Source organism: Chiloscyllium punctatum, chromosome 17 (genome assembly GCF_047496795.1).
Source record: "Chiloscyllium punctatum isolate Juve2018m chromosome 17, sChiPun1.3, whole genome shotgun sequence".
Lineage (NCBI taxonomy): Eukaryota > Metazoa > Chordata > Chondrichthyes > Orectolobiformes > Hemiscylliidae > Chiloscyllium > Chiloscyllium punctatum.
In genome coordinates, this window is record NC_092755.1 from 90,023,927 (window position 1) to 90,047,455 (window position 23,529).

General features: G+C 45.7%; 1 protein-coding gene across 6 annotated transcripts in view; it reads right to left on the reverse strand.

The window, feature by feature from the left end:
• LOC140488098 (unconventional myosin-XVIIIb-like) overlaps window positions 1–23,529 on the reverse strand; it is a 483,418-nt gene that overhangs the window by 94,211 nt on the left and 365,678 nt on the right. For all 6 annotated transcript variants that reach the window (XM_072587853.1, XM_072587851.1, XM_072587852.1 and 3 more), the window contains 5 exons: window positions 16,454–16,577; window positions 11,822–12,022; window positions 9,089–9,199; window positions 8,123–8,227; window positions 2,009–2,161 (listed from right to left, as the gene is read on the reverse strand). In XM_072587853.1, coding sequence (XP_072443954.1) covers window positions 2,009–2,161; window positions 8,123–8,227; window positions 9,089–9,199; window positions 11,822–12,022; window positions 16,454–16,577 — 694 coding nt within the window. The remainder of the gene's footprint in view (window positions 1–2,008; window positions 2,162–8,122; window positions 8,228–9,088; window positions 9,200–11,821; window positions 12,023–16,453; window positions 16,578–23,529) is intronic.

The window sequence follows — 23,529 nt, forward strand, 5'->3', positions numbered from 1 at the left end:
CAGCAAAGCAGTGAAAGGGCATCTGGAGGACAATACTATCTAAAGCTGCTGTATTTTGTGTGATGGGGAGAAAGGACTGCAGTCAGTCTTTGGAACATAGAATGTAGTGCAGTACAGGCCCTTCAGCCCTCGATGTTGCACCAACCTGTGAAACCAATCTGAAGCCCTTTCTATTGTAAGGTATGTAGTTGATTTGTTACTGATTGCTATCTTTATTCTCTGCATTGTTTTGCACAATATTTTCTCAGAACAGTAAATATTTTGGTATTTGCAGTACTTTTTTTCCTACATCCTGATCTTCCTAATTTCTTCTGTGAGTACCCTGTATCACCTAGTTCTTAGTCAACAGAACCACAATGGACCCCAGTACATCTCCTGGACTGTACAAAGAAGTTCATGTGTTTATATAGGGAAGTATTTATCAGCACATGCCTCAGGGTGACAGCATTAGCAAAAGGTAAACACATCTAGGATAGGGAGAGGCGATGGCCCAGAGACCCAGATCATATTCTGGGGATCTCGGTTCAAACCCCACCATAGCAGGTGGTGGAATTTAAATTCAAGAAATAATTGGAATTTAGCGATACTAAGCGACTAAGATATTAGACTTAAGTGTCTAATGATAACCATGAATCCATTGTCAATTGTCAGGAAAAAAAACCCACCTGGTTCACTGATGTCCCTTAGGGAAGGAAACTGCCATCCTTGCCTGGTCTGGCCTACATGTGACTCCAGACCCACAGCAACGTGATTGACTCTTAAGTGCCCTCTGCTGGCCATTAGGGATGGGCAATAAATGGGGCCTGGGCAGTGATGACTCCATCCCGTGAATGAAGAAAGAGAAAAATGTCACTTTCTTATTTTTTCCTTATTCACTCTTGGGACAATATGGGTGACATTGACAGGGTCAGCATTTATTGAGCATTCCTAATTCTCTTCGTGAAACTGATGATAATACTATCGACAGCCATGTGTCCTAGGGGGTTCCGGGAGGGAGTTTCAGGACTTTTAGTAACACAGAAGGAACAGCAATATATTTCCAAGTCAGGACGATGAGTGGCTTGGAGGGGAAGTGGTGGAATTTCCATGTAGCCCTGCCCTTGTGCATCTTGGTAGAAGTTGGGGTTTGGAAGGTGCTGCCATAGGCACTTCACTAAGTTGCTGCAGAGCATGGTGTAGACAGTGTTGAAAAGTGTGACTTCAATGCAAATCCCGATGAAGGGCTTATGCCCGAAATGTCAACTCTCCTGCTCCTCAGATGCTGCCTGACCTGCGGTGCTTTTCCAGTGCCACTTTTTTCAACTCTGACTCTCCAGCATCTGCAGTCCTCACTTCCTCCTATGTTGTAGACAGTCTAAACTGTATGTTTGTGATCCTGTTACAAAATACTCTTACCTGATGAGGTCCTAGCCATAATGACCTTCCCTCAATGCAACTACGTTCACAATTAGACTTTTTACTTTTGATAAGGTACTGCGTAAGGTCCGAATCAAATTACCAAGAGAATGGTATTTGAACAACAATGCAGTCAGGATTATAAGGGACAAACTTGGCAGGTGGGTTGTTGGTTGAGAAAAACAAGGCGCAACTGGAAGGAGAGAAGCAAAATTATCTGGTAGAGTTCCATATTGAAAAGCTGAAGCCAAAGAGATAAGTATTTACTGGTTCCATCAATACCCTGGAACCTGATGGCTCAATAACCAACTGCTAAAGACACATTAGGGTTAGGCTTTTCCACCCTCACCCACAGTCAGTTCTGCTATAACGTGTGTTTCTTCAACACAAATTGGCTTGAAAATTATTGAAGAGTTTAGACCATTATTCGTAGAACACAAACTTTCCTATTGGTTATAACACAATTCTGGCCCCATTGGTTTAAATGGTGCGATTTTCTTATAACGTGGGATTGCAGGAGAACGGAACTATTGTGTTATATCAGAACCGACTGTTGTCTGTTTATATTTCCAAAGACAGGGATGATAGCCGGATACAATGGGTTCTCACTGACCTGTATCCGGAGTTTCTCAGCTTCCTGCTTGATGGTAGTTTGACCGGGATCCTGCATCGTACCCAGCAGTAGCTGAGCATCAGCCAGGAGTGCATTTTTCCGTCGTAAATCCCTGCGCAATCGTTTCTCCACATCAAAGTCTCGGTGACCTATCTGAACAAGGAGAGTTCCACCTTTAGTGACAATTACTTTGATTTTTGAAACAAGGAGATGTACACCACAGAAACAGACTCTTTGGTCCAACCTGTCCATGTCGACCAGATATCCTAACCTAGTCTTGTCCCATTTGCCAGCACTTGCCACATATCCCTCCAAACCCTTCCTATTCATATACCCATCCAGATGCCTTTTAAATCTTGCAATTGTACCAGCCTCCACCACTTCCTCTGGAAGCTTATTCCATACACGTTCCACCCTCTGTGTGAAAAAGTTGCCCCTTAGGTCCCTTGTAAATTTTTCCCCTCTCACCCTAAACCTATGCCCTCTGGTTCTGGACACCCCCCAGCCCAGGGAAAAGACCAGGTCTATTTATCCTCTCCATGCCCCTCATGATTTTATAAACCTCTACAAGGTCACCCCTCAACCTGTTCAGTCTCAGCCCCAGCCTGTTCAGCCTCTCCCTATAGCTCAAATCCTCCAACCCTGGCTGAGAGTTTTGAAAATGAAGGCTGATCTTATTGAAACATATGAGATTCTGAGGGGCATAGATGTTGAGAAAATGTTTCCACTAGTGGGGAAATCACAAACCAGGGACAGAGTTACAGAATAAGGGGACATTAATTTAAAACTGATGTCTGAAGGAATTTCTTCTCAGAGATTAAAATTGTCTGGGATTTTCTACCCCAGAGCGCTGTGGAGGCTAAGTCACAAAGTATTTAAAGTTTGTGATCCTTTTTTTGAAAGGATGGAGGGCTATGGGGAACTGGCATGAAAGTGTTGAGGCTTAGACCAGATTCGCAATGATTTTATAGAATTTTGGGGGTGGGCTACTATCTTGCTCCTATTCTATTCTCCTTCTAACGCCAATAGTGGAATCCCTTCAACATCGAGATCTCAGTGACTAAAATAATCAAGAGGAAGACAAGTTTTAAAAGATGTCAAGAAAAGTCAACTCAACTATTAAGTGGAATGTCTAGTCTGGTAAAGGATGAATTCAAGTTCTGTGCACAAAATGTATGTTTGTATGAATTGGTCAATGTTTGCAACAAATTTGTACACCAGGTAGTGGATGTGGTTACTGTAGATTTTTTTCTGGATCAGTAGTCAACATGGGACAAATTTCACCACAACTCAGAAAAATATCCAAGTTCAGATCTTGGAAACAGTAGAAAAGAGTCTAAAAGTCTAGATTTGATTAAATTAAACTCAAAACAAAATTCACAGAAATCTACATGAATAAACAGAGGAACAGGCACATTGTGATATCATTCAGTGTCTGGGGTTGAGAAAGTAACAAAAGGAATATCCCACCTCAGGGACCCATCGGAAATGGGCAGAAGTTGTCCAATGTTAATTGTCAGCCAATTAAATCAAGATTGCCCACAAGATAAATTAGTTTGAAGTTAATTACTGCAAATAGCCAATGCTCTTTGACTAACTTGCATATCTCTGATTAAACTGGGGATTGCTGTACAATTTTCATGTGTATAAAATACACGACAAATTAACCTTCAGTTCACCTCACTCCAGGTCTGGCTTGCATGAGTACCGGATGTTACTAACATCGTCAATCTTTCAATTAACTATGATGCTGTGACAATTGAGTGTGGTCCATTTGGAAGCGCTTTTCACCGGGAGTCAAAGAAGACAACAAGTACTCCCGACACTGACTATGTTTACCCCTGGAGTTTTTAGTCACATGATTTCTTGCTCTATCCGGATCAACAGCCTTTTACTGTGGCAAATATTTCTAGAATTAATATACAATGGAGTTCAAAGCATTTGAACAAATACATTATTTTGTTTGACAGGACTCTGATTTTCTTTTTCCAAGAATGCTTTCAGCAATATCCAGGTTAATATCCCGGCTCAGTGATTAGCACTGTTGCCTCACAGGGATCGGAGTTCGATTCCACCCTTGGGCAACTGGCTGTGTGGAGTTTACCCGTTCTCCCAGTGTCTGCGTGGGTTTTGCTCTGGTTTCCTCCCACAGTCCAAAAATGTGCATGTGAGGTGTGTTGGTCTTGGTAAATGCAGGGTAATGGGGATAATGTTGGTCGGGGGAGGGTTTCTAGGTGAGATGCTCTTCGAAGGGTTGGTGCACACTCAGTGGACCAAATGGCCTCTTTCTACACTGTATGGATTTCATGAGTGCAGGGCATTCCTGAAGGGTTGATACATCTCAGTATATCAGAAATTGGACTCTGCTCTTACAAATAAATTCAATTTAATTCAAACACAGAAAGAGGTGAAGCAAATTGAAATAACAGCACAGACGTCAATATCCTGTCACCAAGTTATCCTTTATTTACTAGACCACAGTACGCTGGCTGTGTGGCCAGACAGCTCAGAGTCAGCCCTTGAAAGGAGGAGATTCTAAATCTCCTGGTTATATGTATATTTTTTCTCAAACCCCCATACTACTACCTAACTGCGGTAGTGCTTATTTTTTCCCCAGCACCCATGGTGTGCATGTGCAGGTGTGAGACACAGTGAGAGACACAAGATGCACGAATCTTTATTCAATTTCCAGTGGCCAGTGACAAGCAGTGCCCTTCACAATCTCCTGGTTATATTGGTCAGCCAGGGCTTTCCTGATTGGTCCAGGTTAACAACCCCAACCAAGGATCTCATAGTCAACAAGATCCATTTGATTCAAGAATGTGGTACTGGAAAAGCACAGCAGGTCAGGAAGCATCCGAGGAGCAGGAAAATCGATGCTTCGGGCAAAAGCCCTTCATCAGGAATCTGAACAATTTTCCTGATCCTCGGATGCTGCCTGACCTGCTGTGCTTTTCCAGCATCACACTCTTGACTCTAATCTCCAGCATCTGCAGTGCTCACTTTCACTTAAGATCCATTTGATCCCAATCACTACATCCCTCCCCCCACCTCAGTCCAAGAGGTCTTTCTCTTGTGGCTTTTCTTGCGACGTTTTCATCCCAGGTACAGTTCCCCTGACTCAGACTCTGACACGGGTGGTGTGTACCAGACCATAGCCCGCCTCTTGTGTGCAGAGCATCTCCAGATAATTTTCTCCCCTTCTTCCGACAGTAAAAGTATTGATGCTGCAGCCATCTTGGACTCTAAGGTTTCCTTGTCACTAGAGAACCTATGGCTTCTGCCAGGTCTTCTGGCTATTCTGAGGGGCTAGGTATGCTTTGCTGCTGCCCCACTTGCAAGGAAACAGCTTTCAAATGATCCATGTGTTTGTTCAAGACTGTATCACCGAACTGAGCTTTGTGAGTCACAGGACCTGACCTCGCATTACCTTCACTTCATAGCCATTCAAGGCCATTTCCAACCTATTTACCTCCACTGCCAGGCATCAAATAACCTGGATTTGTTAAGTATGGTCACGGATGAGATAGACACACTCTAATCAAAAGGGAACTGAGGGCTATGGAGTTATGTGAAGTTGAGGATTTTCTGAGGTGCCATGATCCCATCAAATGGCAGAGCAGTCTCAATGGGCCAAATGGCCTGCTTCTGTTTTCATATTTTACTATCCTATTCCAAGGCAAAAACAAAAGCAATAAGGTTGCATTTGTAATTGCGATAGATTCAGAATAATGTCTCACTGTAAATGTCATTCTTGTAAAATGAGCTGCAAACTTCCCAATAACTAAGGAGCCACACCCTCAAGGTGAATGATATTCCACAGTATGAAAAAGGAAAACTATTCCTACTGTCTAGAAGGGTCTCCTACACGTTCAACATCTTGAAATGAAGCATGTACGGGTTTTATTTTGTCTGATAAATCAGCTGCTTGTAAATGAAGCCCCTGAGATCCCTTACAGTCGAGAGACACATCCTGAAAGCAGCCAACTCTTCATCCTCTGCTGACAGGTATTGTGCTCATTCCAAAGATTTCCAGGTCACACGAGGTATTCTATCTTCCATTCTGTGCCCTTGCTCCAGTCACATGTTGTCTTCACGTCAACAATTCCCAAACCAACGAACTGATTTTGTCTCAGTCAGGAGTAATGAACTGAACCAGTCCCTCAGTATCACAGGAAAGGTAACCAGGGGAAAGGTGGACAGTACCGGCTTCTGTGACGTGATTGATTGGCCAAACGGAGAACATTTGCTGACTGCAAATTTCTATTAAAGTCTGTTTTGCTGTCACAGCCCAAACTGAGCAAGTGACATAGACTACGTCACAATTCTGTGGGCTGTCAATGCACATTCTACAGATAAGGACTAAGTTTTGAAACTACAGTGTTTTAGGAGATATCCTGACTTAATAATATATATGATGAAATCTTGTTAAAGGGGAATGGTGAATGTTGTTCCCACCAATTGAAGTTTACAATGCCAGAGGAAAAAAGTAGTTCAATCAATTTCACCCAAATTATATTGGAGATTGCATCCAGCTGAATGTCTTGATTAGAAATAAAATATAGGTATCATGGTTTCTTTTTACTGCAGGGAACTGTGGAACAGGAGACATTGTTGCTGTGAGCTAATGCTCTCTGTTAGTTACAGCAAAAGATTCAGACTGTGTTATCTGGGTGAGCTACCACTGTGTGCATCAGACACAGGCACAATAGATGATCCAATATTTAATTCCCAGTTTCCACTGCGTGGGCTCAATGACTCACCATGTGTAAATAAAGATTAGATTCGCTACAGTTTGAAAACAGGCCCTTCGGCCCAACAAGTCCAACACCAACCCTTCAAAGACAAACCTATTCCACTACCCGAAATTTATCCCTGACTAATGCATCTAACACCATGGGCAATTTAACATGGCCAATTCACCTGACCTGTACATCTTTGGATTGTGGGAGGAAACTGGAGCACACAGAGGTAACCGGAGCACCCAGAGGAAATCCATGCAGACAGTCACCTGAGGCAGGAATTGAACCTGGGTCCCTGGCACTGTGAGCCACCGTGTCACCTGAAATAAAGGGTGACTTGGTGACAGGATACCAGCCTCTGTGGAGTTATTTCAGCACCTAGTGACCCAAGCTAATGCTTTGGGAACAAGAGTTCAAATCCCATCATGGCAAATGGTTAAAATTTCAATTCAATTAATAAATCTGAACTGTAAATTAACTGAATTGGGACCAATAAACCATTGTCAGTTTGACATAAAACTATCTGATTCACTCATGTCCTTTAAAGGAAGGAAATCTGCCATCCTTACCTTATCTGGCGCACATGGATCTCCATTACCATAGTGACGTGGGTGACTCATAAATAAGCTGAACAGTCACTCAGTTGTATCCAACTGTTACAAAGATTGATAAAGAGAATGAAACCAGATGACCAGACACAAAGGAAGGGAGTTGTGGTTGTGGAAAGTCAACTCTAGGACATTTCTGCAGGAGGTCCTCAGGGCAGTGCCCTAGACCCAAACATCTTCAGCTGCTTCATCAATGACTGTCCCTCCATTAAAGGTCAGAGGGAGGATGTTCACTGATGATTGCGCCATGTTCAGCACCAGTCACGACTTCTCAAATGTTGAAGCAATCCATGTCCAAATACAGTAAGACCTGAACAGCAGGCTTGTGCTGATAAGTGGGCTGGCAACTAACATTCGTGACACGTTTTATCCTCACTTTTAAAGCCTTTCGTAATTTTTTCAGGTCTCCCTTGGACTTCATTTTTCAGCCCAACCAGAAATTGCTGGAGAAACGCAGCAGGTCTGACAGCATCTGTGGAGAGGAAACAGAATTAACATTTCTTCTGAAGAAATGTCACTGGACTTGAAAGGTTAATTCTGCTTACTGCCAAACCTGCTGAGTTTCTCCAACACATTCTGCTTTGTTTTGTTCAGATTTGTAGTTCTTGTTTAATTTTTCGGCCCATCCATTGTATCCTGACAGGCCTATCCTATAAATTCTGAAGTAATTCCTTTATGACTGCTGGAGGCAATCGTAGTGTTTCTATAGCATTTCCATAACATCACTGTATAATCCCCATCACATCAATGAAGCAGTGACTTACCTGCTCACAGAGTGTTCCAACCAACCCCTCCAAGTCCTGTTTCTCATGAAGGATCAGCTGGCGTTCCTCAAACTCCTGCTCCAACTGCATCTCCAACTGACGGAGCTGTACCAAAGAGAGAGGACCCGCAAAACATCAGAGGCGACAGTGCCCAACAACAGCTTGAGCTGCTCAAAGGCCTCACACAGCAATTAGAGCAGCTCCTCCACCCTATCAGAATTGTCTTCAAGAGCACAACTACACAAGACCTCAAAGTGGATGACAGGGTTCTCGGGTGAAGCAGCGTCTTTCGCCAGACGGTGTTCCAAATTGGCAATGCACTTCATCCATTCCCTGAACCACCTAGGCACGGTGGTAACAAGAGACCTCGCTCCTTCAATGGCGCCTCTCAAACCACGGCCTCTATCGTCTGGAAGGAGAAGGCCAGCAGGCATCCCTTCACCATCCTGGCTCGGATCTGTGGCAAGAGTGTGGTGCTGGAAAAGCACAGCATCTGAGGGCCAGGAGGATCAACAATTTGGGCATAAGCCCTTCATCGGGAGGTCTTGCGTCCGAAACATTGATTCTCCTGCTCCTTGGATACTACCTGACCTGCTGTGCTTTTCCAGCAACGTACTCTCAACTCTGATCTCCAGCATCTGCAGTCCTTACTTTCTCCTCAGATCTATATCACCATCTCTTCATGGTCACTGAGTCAAAGAAACTGGAACTCCCTTTCTAACCATTGGATGCAACTAAAGCAAAAGCCTGCAGCCATTCAGTGCAGCTGACCACTGACGTTTCAAGGGAAATTGGGAATTAACAATATGCTGTGGCTTAGTCAGGGATGCTCACAACTAATTAAAGAAAGAAAGACTGCCCTCATGTGAGTTTGAAACATATATGCACTATATATGTTAGTACCCAGTTAGTACAAGGATAGATCTGACACACACACTGTGTTACAAGGCACCATGAGAAACGTACCCTTCTCTGGCATGACTTGCGAACATCCTCCAGCTCTTCCTCCTTGTCTTCCAGTTCCTTTAGATGAATGTCCTTCAGTCGTTCCATCTCGATTTCAAACCGTAAATGCATCTGAACGAAGGGACAGGAAGATGAGGAGAAAGTGAGAGAAGGAGAGAGAGCAAGAGGACAGCTCATAGCAAAGAGTGGTGCTGAGGAAGGAAGCTCATAGGAAAAGAAAAGCAGAAAGATGGAGGGAGTGAAAAAGAAGGAAATGCAGGCAGAGGGAATGAAAAGGACTGAGAATTAAGTATCAATACTAAGGAAAAGTGAGAACAAAATTTAAAGAATGAGAACCAATCAGGAAACCGGTGGGAAGCCAGTAGGAATATAAAACAGAGAGAGAAACCAACTGCAGAATGAGAACAAACAGAGGTTAAAACAATGGGAAAATAATCAGTTAATATACTGCAACATCAAGACAACTTCATAAACATTTCATCAGCCAACATGTTCCAGGTTAAAAGGTCTTTCTTGCTTTTCCTGAATTTTTTTCCATTTGTTTTTCTGAAAGAATAGTCTGCTCACTGGGGTACAGCCAGACATAATTAACAACAGTCAGCAACTAACAGTTACCCTGGGACAGGAGAATAGGGAGGGAGTGGTTACTGGATTAGGATTTGGTAATGAGCTGGCTTGATATTGATCAGTCATGAACCCATTGATTGTAGGAAGAGGCGTGATAGGCTGAAGGTTCTCCTGTTCTGATTTAAATAATAAAACGCCACATTCCACTTTCAAGTTACTTCCTATTAAGAATTTGCACATCATTCTGGGTGAGTTGAAAACCAGGCAACCCAAAGACGCAGTTCTGTCAATGCACCATCGGTTACTTCTGTTATTTAATAACTAACTGTCCTGTACTGGGTTTTTAAACCTGGTTAGCGGAATGATCATTTATGCTGTTGGCCAATCGTTCGCCACACTGAATTAATAAAGCAACTATAAAACGCATGCTTCTGTGGTTTTATAAATTAAACATGTTATGGTTTCTCTGTCCTCAGTGAAAGTGGGCTTTTTAAATATATAACACATGCTGGAAGTTCAAAGGGTATTCCTGATTTGACATAGAAATCAATTCACTGCCCTTTTCATCTCATCAAAAAGCAGATTCTTCCCAGAAAATCTGGATAGTGCAGACCGTGGCAACCAGCTCTGGGAGGTCCCTCATCACCTCCAACAAGCATCCCAGCCAATGGAAGACCAATCGGCAGGAGGTCCCTCATCACCTCCAACATGCATCCCAGCCAATGGAAGACCAATCGGCAGGAGGTCCCTCATAACCTCCAACAAGCATCCCAGCCAATGGAAGACCAATCGGCAGGAGGTCCCTCATCACCTCCAACATGCATCCCAGGCAATGGAAGACCAATCGGCAGGAGGTCCCTCATAACCTCCAACAAGCATCCCAGCCAATGGAAGACCAATCGGCAGGAGGTCCCTCATCACCTCCAACATGCATCCCAGCCAATGGAAGACCAATCGGCAGGAGGTCCCTCATCACCTCCAACAAGCATCCCAGCCAATGGAAGACCAATCGGCAGGAGGTCCCTCATCACCTCCAACATGCATCCAGCCAATGGAAGACCAGTCGCCAGGATTTTGCAAAGCTGGGGTACCAATGAAGCCATTCAGCAGTAATGAATGAGTGGTTATACAGGAGTGAGAACTCATGAGACCACATGAGTTAAACCGTGAAGCTTTCTACAGCCACCCATCTCTCCTGAAGTTGAGAGAAAGTGGTGCCATCAGCCCCACTGACACATTTGGGAAATTGGCTGCATTGAGGCTGTAAGTATTCATAATCTCTTCAATCAGGGGAAAAGCGCAGAGGATTGGAGCCTTATCCTCACTTCCACCCAATGGTCACTAAGTCACATAAAGCCAGCAATCTTGCCCAGTGATGCCTTGGACTGTATCTGCCAGTGTAAATGCATGCACAATAGTGATAACTCTGGGTTAGTTTGGATTTACTGAGACTGAATTCAACAGTATGTCTTAAGCCAATTCCATTCTTGTTTATCGCTCCCTTCCTCTAATTGAGAGCACTGAAGAGGTTGGCTTCTGCAATAGGACAGCTACTAAGCAAAAATGCAAATCTGGAGGACCAGTTGTCCAATGGGACATCTATCATCAACTTAACCCCTTCCACCCATCATCGCACAACAGCAAGAAATTTCCATGTGATAGCACAGTGACTGCACCATCAGTGGGGTATCACAATTCAAAGTCCATTTGACTCAAGGCTCTCATGTCTTAACAGGTGAAAATTTAGCCTTCCTGAGAGGGAAACAATACAAGGACATCTCAGTGGGACAGAGATCAAATAACCAATAGAATCACACTGAAAACAGCTACGCAAACATTTCCAGGCAGCTGCGAGAGCTTGGAAATAAGAAAGGTTGAGGGATGTGGGGGAAGCAGCACGAGAAATTTCTTCAATCAGTGACAGATCCAGCTAGACAAAGATTGCAATGGGCTCAGGGTTCATAGAATAGGGAAGGATTATTGGTCAAAGTTCCTTCCCTTGCTTACTAGACAGTAGCCCCTCTACTGAGATGTCTGAATGCAGATGGTTTAGAGGCTTGATTTTGAGTTCCTGCACAATTGCCAAGCCTCCTGCTTTAGACTGGAGACAGAAAGCTACAAGTTAAAATTGGTGGCTGGTTGTTGGATGATCAGGTCGTGGCTGACCTGTTCCAGTTGTTCTATAGTTCCCGCTTGCTCACTGATCTCTTTACTTTGCTCCTTTGTCGTAGCCTCTAGATGTCGAAGCTGCTTCTTTATCTGGGCCACAGTCTCCTTGCTCTGCGGCTCACGAGATGTCAGGTCACCCAGTTCCACTTGCAGTTCTGCTATTTTCTCATTTAGCGTTGTGACTTCAGATTCTTTTTCCTGTCAAACAAGACAGAAATTTTTTAAAAAGACTGCATTGACTTTCTTGCTAAGGTCAATATCAAGACCTTGCTGCTGCAGTACTTGTGTGTTCAAGTGACAATACTATTCACATTTAGGAGCAGAGAAATCATAGGTGAGTCCCAATCCCTGATTGACTGTGGAAGTGGAATAATAGAGAAGCTTCACCAGGCATTTATATACAATATCTATTCTGCAAGCACTGAGTAGGGACAGTGGGCAAGTTTGTCCGACCTTCTGATTCTCCCTCGCTGTCTCTCATTTTAGGATTCCCTCATGTCTAATATGTGGAAAAAAATCCGCAAACATGGACATTGATTTCAGGGCATACATTCCCCCACTGTTTCTTGAGGATGAATTGACATGAGGGCTATAAGTATTATACAACAACACCAATACCTTCATCATTACATAAGACCATAGGATACAGGAGCAGGATTAGGCCATTCTACCCATCGACTCTGTTCCACCGTTTGATCATGGCTGGTATGTCTCTTAACCCCATACTCCTGCTTTCTCCCCGTAGCTATTGATCCTGTTACAAATCAAGAATCTATCTGTTTTAAATATATCACAATACTGGTTCTTTTTACAAGGTTACTATGCCCTTGAGCTATTTTTCAGACAGGGGGTAATTTGCCAGGCTCCAACTAGGCTGGATTTGAAAGTTTTATTGGGGTCCCTTTGTTTACCCCTAACAGATAGTGCTTCAGGCCAGAAGCTTTCATGTCTTTAAGAAAAACCGGTATATTCAAAGAGGGGTGGCTAGCTAGCTGCATAGCTAGCCTTCATTGAGATTAGAGGGTTTTGTTAAATTCAGTTCAGTACGTCAGTCAATTCAGGTGCAGTAGGGGATGTGTGAAACAAGCTACTGACCTCTCTCTCTCTGACTTCACAAACTGTAAGCTATCTGTATCATTAAGGGATGTTTGTATTGGGACTGTTACAAGTATGTTTGGAACAGCATCCTTAAAGTGGGTTTGGGCAGGATTAGTTCTCCAGAGTTCTGTTTTCTGTTCTTTGTGTTTCATTCTGTAATTTTGTAAATAAATTCTGTTTGTTTAAAACTTGGCAGTTGAACCAGCCATTTCATTCTGGGAATATCCACTCCAGACTTAGCGAAAACAAATAGCAAAGTTACAGTCTGGGCTACCTGCTTAAAAATGCTTTGAGGGGTCTGGCCTAGTCCATAACAAATACACCCACTGACTTAGTCCCCAGAGCCCTCTGCTGTAATGAACTCCATGGATTAATCAGCCTCAGGGCTAAAGAAACTGTTCCTCCTCCTCAGAGTTCTAAAGGATCGTCCCGTTCAATCTGAGGCTGTTCCCTGAGGTCCTAGTCTTTCCTACTAACGGAAGCACGTTCTCCATGTCCAGTTTATCTGGGCCTCTCAGTATTCTGTATGTTTCAATCAGATCCCTCTCGTCCTTCTAAATTCCATCAAGTACAGACCCAGAGTCCTTGACAGCTCCTCAAGTGACAAGTCCTTCATCTCCAGGATTACTCTTGTAATCCTCCTCTGGATCCCCCTCCAATGCCAGCACATCCTTCCTTAGATATGGAGCTCAACACTGTTCACAATATTCCAAATGTGGTCTGAACAGAGCCTGAAACAACCTCAATAATACATCTCTGTTTGTGTTCTAATCTTCTTGAAATGAATGCTAATAATGCATTTGCCTTCCTCGTTGCCAACTGAGCCCGCATGTTAACCTTAAGAAAATCCTGAACTAGGACCCCCAACTCCCTTTGTGCTTCAGATTTCTGAAGTATTTCCCACATCTTCCATCTGCCACTTCTTTGCCTACGCTCGTAGCCTGTCCATGTCCTTCTGCAGTCTGCCTGCTTTCTCATCAGTATCTGTTCACCTTTGTGTCATCAGCAAACTTAGCAATAATTCCCTCAGTTCCATCTTGCAGTTGACTAATGTATAACATGAATAGCTGTGGTCCCAACAGGGACCCCTGTGGAACTCCACAAGTCACTGGCTGCCAACCTAAAAATGACTCTCTGTTTTCTCCCAGTCAGCCAATCCTCTAATCATGCCAGTACCCTGCCCCAACACCATGGGCTCTTACCTTCGTTAGCAGCCTCCTGTGCGGTACCTTGTCAAAGGCCTTCTGGAAATCTAAATAGATCACACCCACTGGCTCTCCTTTGTCTAACTTGTTTGTTACCTCCACAAATAATTCCAACAGATTTGTCAGGCAGACCTCCCGTTGATGAAGCTGTGCTGAGTCAACCCTGTCCTACCATGCACCTGCAAGTACTCCCCAATCTCATCCAACCAAAGGAATGTACAGTTTCAAATAAGCAACCATAATCCACCAAGTCTTTATTTGGTCCTCTTATGACTTTATCAAAGACAAAAGGAACAGCATACTGAGCTGGATGATCAGCCATGATGGCATTGAATGGCAGAGCAGGCTTGAAGGGCTGAATGGCCTACTCCTGCTCCTATATTCTATAAACACCAGTCCATCTTTCTAAAAGGCACTAAACTCTCTGAGCTTGTGATCCATGATATCCTCGTTTCTCCCACTACACCAGTCTAGTTATGTTGAGAACACGTTGACACAGAATTATCTACGACATAAATGTTGGCCATTACACGGATACAGGGAGCCAAGAAGAGTTTTATAAAACTATAATTACAGCAGGGAGACAATGAAGTGCAAAGAATGTATTGAACTGTCCAAGATTTAATCAACTCTTTGCCAACACAATGGTTCATGGTCAGCGTTAACTGTCCAACAGTTAGATCACATGGAATATAGGGAGAACTAGCTATTTGGATACAGAACTGGCTCAAAGGTAGAAGACAGACAGTGGTGATGCAGGGCTGCTTTTCAGACTGGAGGCCTGTGGCCAGCAGTGTGCCACAAGGATCGTGCTGGGTCCACTGCTTTTCGTCATATATATAAATGGCTGTGAACATGGGAGGTATAGTTAGTAAGTTTACAAATGACACCAAAGTTGATGGTGTAGTGGACAGCAAAGACGTTTACCTCAGGGTATAATGGGATCTTGATCAGATGGGCCAAGGCACAGCAGATGGAGTTTAATTTAGATAAATGTGAGGTTCTGCATTTTGGAAAGGCAAATCAGGGCAGGTCTTATACACTTAATGGTAAGGTCCTGGGGAGTGTTGCTGAACAAAGAGATCTTGGTTCATAGATCCTTGGAAGTGGAGTCCTACGTAGACAGGATAGTGAAGGAGGCATTTGGTATGCTTGCCTTTATTGGTCAGTGCAGTAAGTATAGGAGTTGGGAGGTCATGTTGCAGCTGTACAGGATATTGGTTAGGTCACTTTTGGAATATTGCATTCAATTCTAGTCTTCCTGCTATAGTATGGATGTTGTGAAACTTGGAAGGGTTTAGAAAAGATTTACAAGGATATCGCCAGGGTTGGAGAGCCTGAGAGAAAGGGAGAGGCTGAACAGGCTGGGGCTGTTTTCCCTGGAGCATCGGAGGCTGAGGGGTGACATTATAGAGGTTTATAAAATCATAAGGGGCATGGATAGGGTGAATAGACAAGGCATTTTCCTCAGGGTAGGGGAGTCCAAAACTAGAGGGCATAGGTTTAAGGTGAGAGGGGAAAGATATAAAACGGACCTAAGAGGCAGCTTTTTCACTCAAATTGTGGAGCATGTGTGGAACGAGCTGCCAGAGGACATGATTGAGGGTGGTACAATTCCAGCATTTAAAAGGCATCTGAATGGGTATATGAATGGGAAGGGCTTAGAGGGATATGGACCAAATGTTGGTAAATGGAACTAGATTTATTCAGGATATCTGGTCAGCATGGACAAGTTGGACTGAAAGGTCTGTTTCCATGCTGTAGAATTCTATGACTCGATGATTGTATGAAGGAATTGCCCATGGTAAGTGTGGATAGTTGCAAGTGGCGAGGAACATATTGAAGTGGACAGGACAGGACCTCCAACACATCTCTGCTCATGAACTCACTGATGGAAGTTAGGAATCTGAGACAGTAACAACTGCATGAATGTTCTTTGCAACATGAGTCAGAGAATGTATTATTTTTCCATAAGTGTGGACTTCAGGTAAGCTAAGGATCCCTACAAAGAAAGGAGGGCAACCCAGTCATGTTTCCAATAGCCTGTCTCTACAGATTGGTGCTCCAGGATTACTGCCTAATCTCTACACTTGCAATTGAAAGCCAAAGAAGAGCAAGATGATAATACCTTATCAACTCAAGGACAAAGACAGCACAGCTCTTAGCAGCTGGAAAGAAGCTATTCAACAAGGATTTCATCACTCATCATAGGGGCATCCTTCCACCTTAAATGACATGAGCAATGGTGATCCCCACTCATGATGAGTAATCTATAGATTCAAGCTACTAGAGGGTGAAAGGAGTCACATTGCCATCTGTGCCTCACCTGCACATCCTGCTGCGACCGATAAAGCTCCGTCCGCAAAGTTTGGTTTTCCTGAATAACTTTCTCACGAAGGGTCTTTTCAAAGGCAGCTTCCCCCAGAGCTTGAGCCAGCTCCATATCGAACCTTGTCAGTGAAAGTGGGACATAACCGGAGAAAACGTCATGAGAGAGGGAAAGCTAGTCATTGAAGGTCTGTCAGTGGACAATCCCTCAGGCCATCAATGAAGCCATCAATTTCTACCTCAAAACAAATCCAAGAGTAATTTGCCAATGAACCGAAAGGGATTCTTTATGGAAAAGGCAACCCATATCAGAACTGTAAAAGGGGAATGGATTGCTGCTCCTCTCCTTTAATGGCATAACCCATTTTGAAGATAAATTGTTATGAACTTAGAAACGACTGCTGTAATGTTGCCAGACAAACACTAAAATGCATTCAGTTGATATTTCCATGTTCATAATTTTAATGGCAGGGTGACCATAATCCTTATGATTGGCGTCATGCTGACAGTAAAATAGGACTTGCTGAAATGTGAACCTCTTATTCTATATCTTCATTGTTCAGAGAATCCACAGGATGGTTCAGGGATGGTCTTCATAGATTAGGGCTCAGGAACATGGGACTGGGATATCACAGCAATTACAGAAGCATGGCTCAGGGATGGGCAGGACTGGCAGCTTAATGTTCCAGGATACAAATGCTACAGGAAGGATAGAAAGGGAGGCAAGAGAGGAGGGGGAGTGGCATTTTTGATAAGGGATAGCATTACAGCTGTGCTGAGGGAGGATATTTCCGGAAATACATCCAGGGAAGTTATTTGGGTGGAACTGAGAAATAAGAAAGGGATGATCACCTTATTGGGATTGTACTATAGACCCCCCCAGTAGTCAGAGGGAAATTGAGAAGCAAACTTGTAAGGGGATCTCAGCTATCTGTAAGAATAATAGGGTAGTTATGGTAGGGGATTTTAACTTTCCAAACATCAACTGGGACTGCCATAGTGTTAAAGGTTTAGATGGGGAGGAATTTCTTAAGTGTGTACAAGACAATTTTCTGATTCAGTATGTGGATGTCCCTACTAGAGAAGGTACAAAACTTGACTTACTCTTGGGAAATAAGGCAGGGCAGGTGACTGAGGTGTCAGTGCGGAGCACCTTGGGGCCAACAACCGTAATTCAATTCGATTTAAAATACTGATGGAAAAGGAGAAACCAGATCTAAAAGTTGAAGTTCTAAATTGGAGAAAGGCCCATTTTGACGGTATTAGGCAAGAACTTTCAAAAGCTGATTGGAGGCAGATGTTCACAGGTAAAAGGGACGGCTGAAAAATGGGAAGCCTTCAGAAATGAGATAATAAGATTCCAGAGAAAGTATATTCCTGTCAGGGTGAAAGGGAAGACTGATAGGTATAGGGAATGCTGGATGACTAAAGAAATTGAGGGTTTGGTTAAGAAAAAGAAGGAAGCATATGTCAGGTATAGACAGGATAGATCGAGTGAATCCTTAGAAGAGTAGAAAGGAAGTAGGAGTATACTTAAGAGGGAAGTCAGGAGGGCAAAACGGGGACATGAGATAGCTTTGGCAAATATAATTAAGGAGAATCCAAAGGGTTTTTACAAATATATTAAGGACAAAAGGGTAACTAGGGAGAGAATAGGGCCCCTCAAAGATCAGCAAGGCGGCCTTTGTGTGGAGCCACAGAAAAAGGGGAAGATACTAAATGAATATTTTGCATCAGTATTTACTGTGGAAAAGGATATGGAAGATATAGACTGTAGGGAAATAGATGGTGACATCTTGCAAAATGTCCAGATTACAGAGGAGGAAGTGCTGGATGTCTTGAAACGGTTAAAGGTGGATAAATCCCCAGGACCTGATCAGGTGTACCTGTGAACTCTGCGAGAAGCGAGAGAAGTGATTGCTGGGCCTCTTGCTGAGATATTTGTATCGTCGAAAGTCACAGGTGAGGTGCCGGAAGACTGGAGGTTGGCAAACATGGTGCCACTGTTTAAGAAGGGCGGTAAAGACAAGCCAGGGACTATAGACTGGTGAGCCTGACCTCAGTGGTGGGCAAGTTGTTGGAGGGAATCCTGAGGGACAGGATGTAGATGTATTTGGAAAGGCAAGGACTGATTCGAGATAGTCAACATGGCTTTGTACGTGGGAAATCATGTCTCACAAACTAGATAGAGTTTTTTGAAGAAACAAAGAAGATTGATGAGGGCAGAGCAGTAGATGTAATCTATATGGACTTCAGTAAGGCATTCGACAAGGTTCCCCATGGGAGACTGATTAGCAAGGTTAGATCTCATGGAATGCAGGGAGAACTAGCCATTTAGATACAGAACTGGCTCAAAGGCAGAAGACAGAGGGTGGTGGTGGAGGGTTGTTTTTCAGACTGGAGGCCTGTGACCAGTGGAGTGCCACAAGGATCGGTGTTGGGTCCTCTACTTTTTCTCATTTACATAAATGATTTGGATGTGAGCATAAGAGGTACAGTAGTAAGTTTGCAGATGACACCAAAATTGGAGGCGTAGTGGACAGCGAAGAGGGTTACCTCAGATTACAACAGGATCTGGACCAGATGGGCCAATGGGCTGAGAAGTGGCAGGTGGAGTTTAATTCAGATAAATGCAAGGTGCTACATTTTGAGAAAGCAAATCTTAGGAGGATTTCTCCACTTAATGGTAAGGTCCTAGGGAGCATTGCAAAACAAACAGACCTTGGAGTGCAGGTTCATAGCTCCTTGAAAGTGGAGTCGCAGGTTGATAGGATAGTGAAGAAGGCATTTGATATGTTTTCTTTTATTGGTCAGAGTATTGAGTACAGGAGTTAGGAGGTCATGTTGCAGCTATACAGGACATTGCTTAGGCCATTGTTGGAATATTGCGTGCAATTCTGGTCTCCTTCCTATCGGAAAGATGTTGTGAAACTTGAAAGGGTTCAGAAAAGATTTACAAGGATGTTGTCAGGGTTGGAGGATTTGAGATATAGGGAGAGGCTGAACAGGCTGGGTCTGTTTTGCCTGGAGCGTCGGAGGCTGAGGGGTGACCTTATACAAAATTATGAGGGGCATGGATAGGATAAATAGACAAAGTCTTTTCCTGGGGTTGGGGGGTCTAGAACTAGAGGGCATAGGTTTAGGGCAAGAGGGGAAAGATATAAAAGAGACCTAAGAGGCAACTTTTTCACACAGAGGGTGGTACGTGTATGGAATGAGCTCCCAGAGGATGTGGTGGAGGCTGGTACAGTTGCAACATTTAAGAGGCATTTGAATGGGTATATGAATAGGAAGGGTTTGGAGGGATATGGGTCGGGTGCTGGCAGGTGGGACTAGATTGGGTTGGGATATCTGGTCAGCATGGACGGGTTGGACCGAAGGGTCTGTTTCCATGCTGTACATCTCTATGACCCTTTTTAGAACGAAGGAAGTGTGCAGTTTTACTACAGACCTGACTGCATTGCCGGATCTGAACAGGCTTGACGTTTGCTAAGATTCCTGGAAGGAAATTAATGAACTCTCCAACAGTAATATCAAACACTCCGATACAAATTAGTTCTTAAAAACTTAAAAGGACCTGGATGTTTCAAGTTGTGAAGGGCAATTTCCTTCTTTCCAGAACATTCAAGAAACTTCCCCATACCTGAGGTGGCATTAGAAAGTTTGGACAGTTCCATGGTGCTAACCCAGAAAACGTGAGACAGAAAACCTCGAGACTGACTCCTGGTTGACTCGAGAACAGACACCCCCCCTCCCAGTCACTTACACTGAAACACCACAACAATTTCAATTCCCCACTCAACTTCCTGGCTGTCCATGACACCGCGGACAAATTCCCAAATCTAACTACCAACTAAAACCCGACACACTTACCAAATCACCTGTTGTGCCAACTTGAACACTAAGCTCCAAACCAACTATAGACCAATAGACTATTGTCCATTCAAGCGGGAACTTTAAACTTACCAGACAGAGTGATGGCATGAAACTCACGCGTACTCACTGCATGCCCCCTCTCTATGACCAGAGAAAGAGTGACCTGATGGAGATGAAATTGGGAGCTTCTGAGGAAACTGGGTATGAAGCACTCAGGAGAAATGAGAAGCAATGTAGAACGGGGGAGGGGAAGCAGTATAGATCGGGGAGGGAAGGGGAAGGGGAAGCAGTGTAGATGGGGGAGGGAAGGGAAGCAGTGTTGTTTGGGGGGAACGGGAAGGGGAAGCAGTGTAGATCAGGGGAAGCAGTGTAGATCAGGGGGAAGGGGAAGGGGAAGCAGTGTCGTTTGGGGGGAAGGGGAAAGGGAAGCAGTGTAGATCGGGGTGGGAAGGGGAAGCAGTGTAGATCAGTGGGGGAAGGGGAAGGGGAAGCAGTGTAGATCGGGGGGGAAGGGGAAGGGGAAGCAGTGTAGATCGGGGGGAATGGGAAGCAGTGTAGATCGGGGAGGAGGGGAAGCAGTGTACATCGGGATAGAAAGGGGAAGCAGTGAAGATTGTGGAGAAAGGGGAAGCAGTGTAGATCGGGGAGGAGGGGAAGCAATATAGATAGAGGAGAAAGGGGAAACAGTGTAGATCAGAGGGGGGGAAGGGGAAGCAGTGTAGATCGGAGGGTGAAGGGGAAGCAGTGTAGATCGGGGGGTGAAGGGGAAGCAGTATAGATAGAGGAGAAAGGGGAAACAGTGTAGATCAGAGGGGGGAAGGGGAAGCAGTGTAGATCGGGGGGGGGAAGGGGAAGCAGTGTAGATCGGGGGGGGGAAGGGGAAGCAGTGTAGATCGGAGAGGAGGGGAAGCAGTGTAGATCGGGGAGGAAATGGGAAGCAGTGTAGATCGAGGAGAAAGGGGAAGCAGTGTAGATAGGGGTGGGAAGGGGAAGCAGTGTAGATCAGAGGGGGAAGTGGAAGCAGTGCAGATCGGGGGGGAAGGGGAAGCAGTGTAGACCGGAGGGGGTAAGGGGAAGCAGTGTAGATCGGGGGGAAGGGGAAGCAGTGTAGATCGGGGAGGGAAGGGGAAGCAGTGTAGATTGGAGGGGGCAAGGGGAAGCAGTGTAGATCAGGGGGGAAGGGGAAGCAGTGTAGATCGGAAGTGGGGGTAGGGGAAGCAGTGTAGATCAGTGGGGGAAGGGGAAGCAGTATAGATTGGAGGGGGAATGGGGAAACAGTGTAGATCGGGGGAAGCAGAAGGGGAAGCAGTGTAGCTCAGTGGGGGCAAAGGGGAAGCAGTGTAGATCAGGGAGGAGGGGAAGCAGTGTAGATCGGAGGGGAGGGGAAGCAGTGTAGATCAGGGAGGAGGGGAAGCAGTGTAGATCGGAGAGGAGGGAAAGCAGTGTAGATCGGGGGGGAAGGAGAAGCAGTGTAGATTGAGGAGGGGGGGAAGCAGTGTAGATCGGAGGGGGTAAGGGGAAGCAGTGTAGATCAGGGGGGAAGGGGAAGCAGTGTAGATCAGGGGGGAAGGGGAAGCAGTGTAGATCAGAAGTGGGGGTAGGGAAGCAGTGTAGATCGGTGGGGGAAGGGGAAGCAGTGTAGATCGGGTGGGAAGCGGAAGCAGTGTAGATCAGGGGGGAAGCAGAAGCAGTGTCGTTAGGGAGGAAGGGAAATGGGAAGCCGTGTAGCTCGGAGGGGGCAAAGGGGAAGCAATATAGATCGGGGGGTGAAGGGGAAGCAGCGTAGATCGGGGGGGAGGGGAAGCAGTATAGATCGGGGTGGAGGGGAAGCAGTGTAGCTCGGGGGAGGGAAGGGGGTAGGGGAAGCAGTGTAGCTCAGGGGGGGAGGGGAAGCAGTGTAGATCGGGGGGGAGGGAAGGGGGAGCAGTGTAGATCAGGGGAAGGGGTGGCACTGTAGATCAGGGGAAAGGGACGCAGTATAGATCAGGGGGGGAAGTGGAAGCAGTGTAGATCAGGGGGGAAGGGGAAGCAATGTAGATCGGGAGAAGGGGAATGGGTAGCAGTGTAGATCGGGGGGAGAAGGGGAAGCAGTGTAGATCGGGGGGTGAGGGGGAAGCATTTAGGTCGGGGGGGAAGAGGAAGGGGAAGCAGTGTAGATCGGGGGTGAAGGGGAAGCAGTGTAGGTCGGGGGGGAAGGGGAAGGGGAAGCAGTGTAGATCGGGGGGGGAGGGGAAGCAGTGTAGATCGGGGGGGAAGGGGAAGCCGTGTACATCGGGGGGTGAAGGGGAAGCTGTGTAGATTGGGGGGAAGGGGAAGGGGAAGCAGTGCAGATCGGGAGGTGAAGGGGAAGCAGTGTAGATCGGGGTGTGAAGGGGAAGCAGTGTAGATCAGGGGGTAAGGGGAAGGGGAAGCAGTGTAGATCGGGGGGGAAGGGGAAGGGGAAGCAGTGTAGATCGGGGGTGGGGGGCAAGGGGAAGCAGTGTAGATCGGAGGGGGAAGGGGAAGCAGTATAGATCGGGGGGGAATGGGAAGCAGTGTAGAGCGGGGGGAAGGGGAAGGGGAAGCGGCGTAGATTGGGGGGGAAAGGGGGAGGGGAAGCAGTATAGATCGGGGGGGAAGGGGAAGCAGTGTAGATCGGGGGTGGGGGTGCAAGGGGAAGCAGTGAAGATCGGAGGGGGAAGGGGAAGCAGTGTAGATCGGGGGGGAAGGGGAAGGGGAAGCGGCATAGATTGGGGGGAAAGGGGAGGGGGAAGCAGTGTAGATCGGGGGTGGGGGGGGGAAGGGGACACAGTGTAGATCGGAGGTGGAGGGGAGGCAGTGTAGATCGGAGGGGGAGGGGAAAGGGAAGCGGCGTAGATTGGGGGTGAAAGGGGATGGGGAAGCAGTGTAGATCGGGGGATGAAGGGGAAGCAGTGTAGATTGGGGGGTGAAGGGGAAGCAGTGTAGATCGGGGGGGAGGGGAAGCAGTGTAGAGCGGGGGGAAGGGGAAGGGGAAGCAGCGTAGATTGGGGGGGAAGGGGGAGGGGAAGCAGTGTAGATCGGAGGGGGGATGGGGAAGCAGTGTAGATCGGGTGGGAAGCGGAAGCAGTGTAGATCAGGGGGGAAGCAGAAGCAGTGTCGTTAGGGAGGAAGGGAAATGGGAAGCCGTGTAGCTCGGAGGGGGCAAAGGGGAAGCAATATAGATCGGGGGGTGAAGGG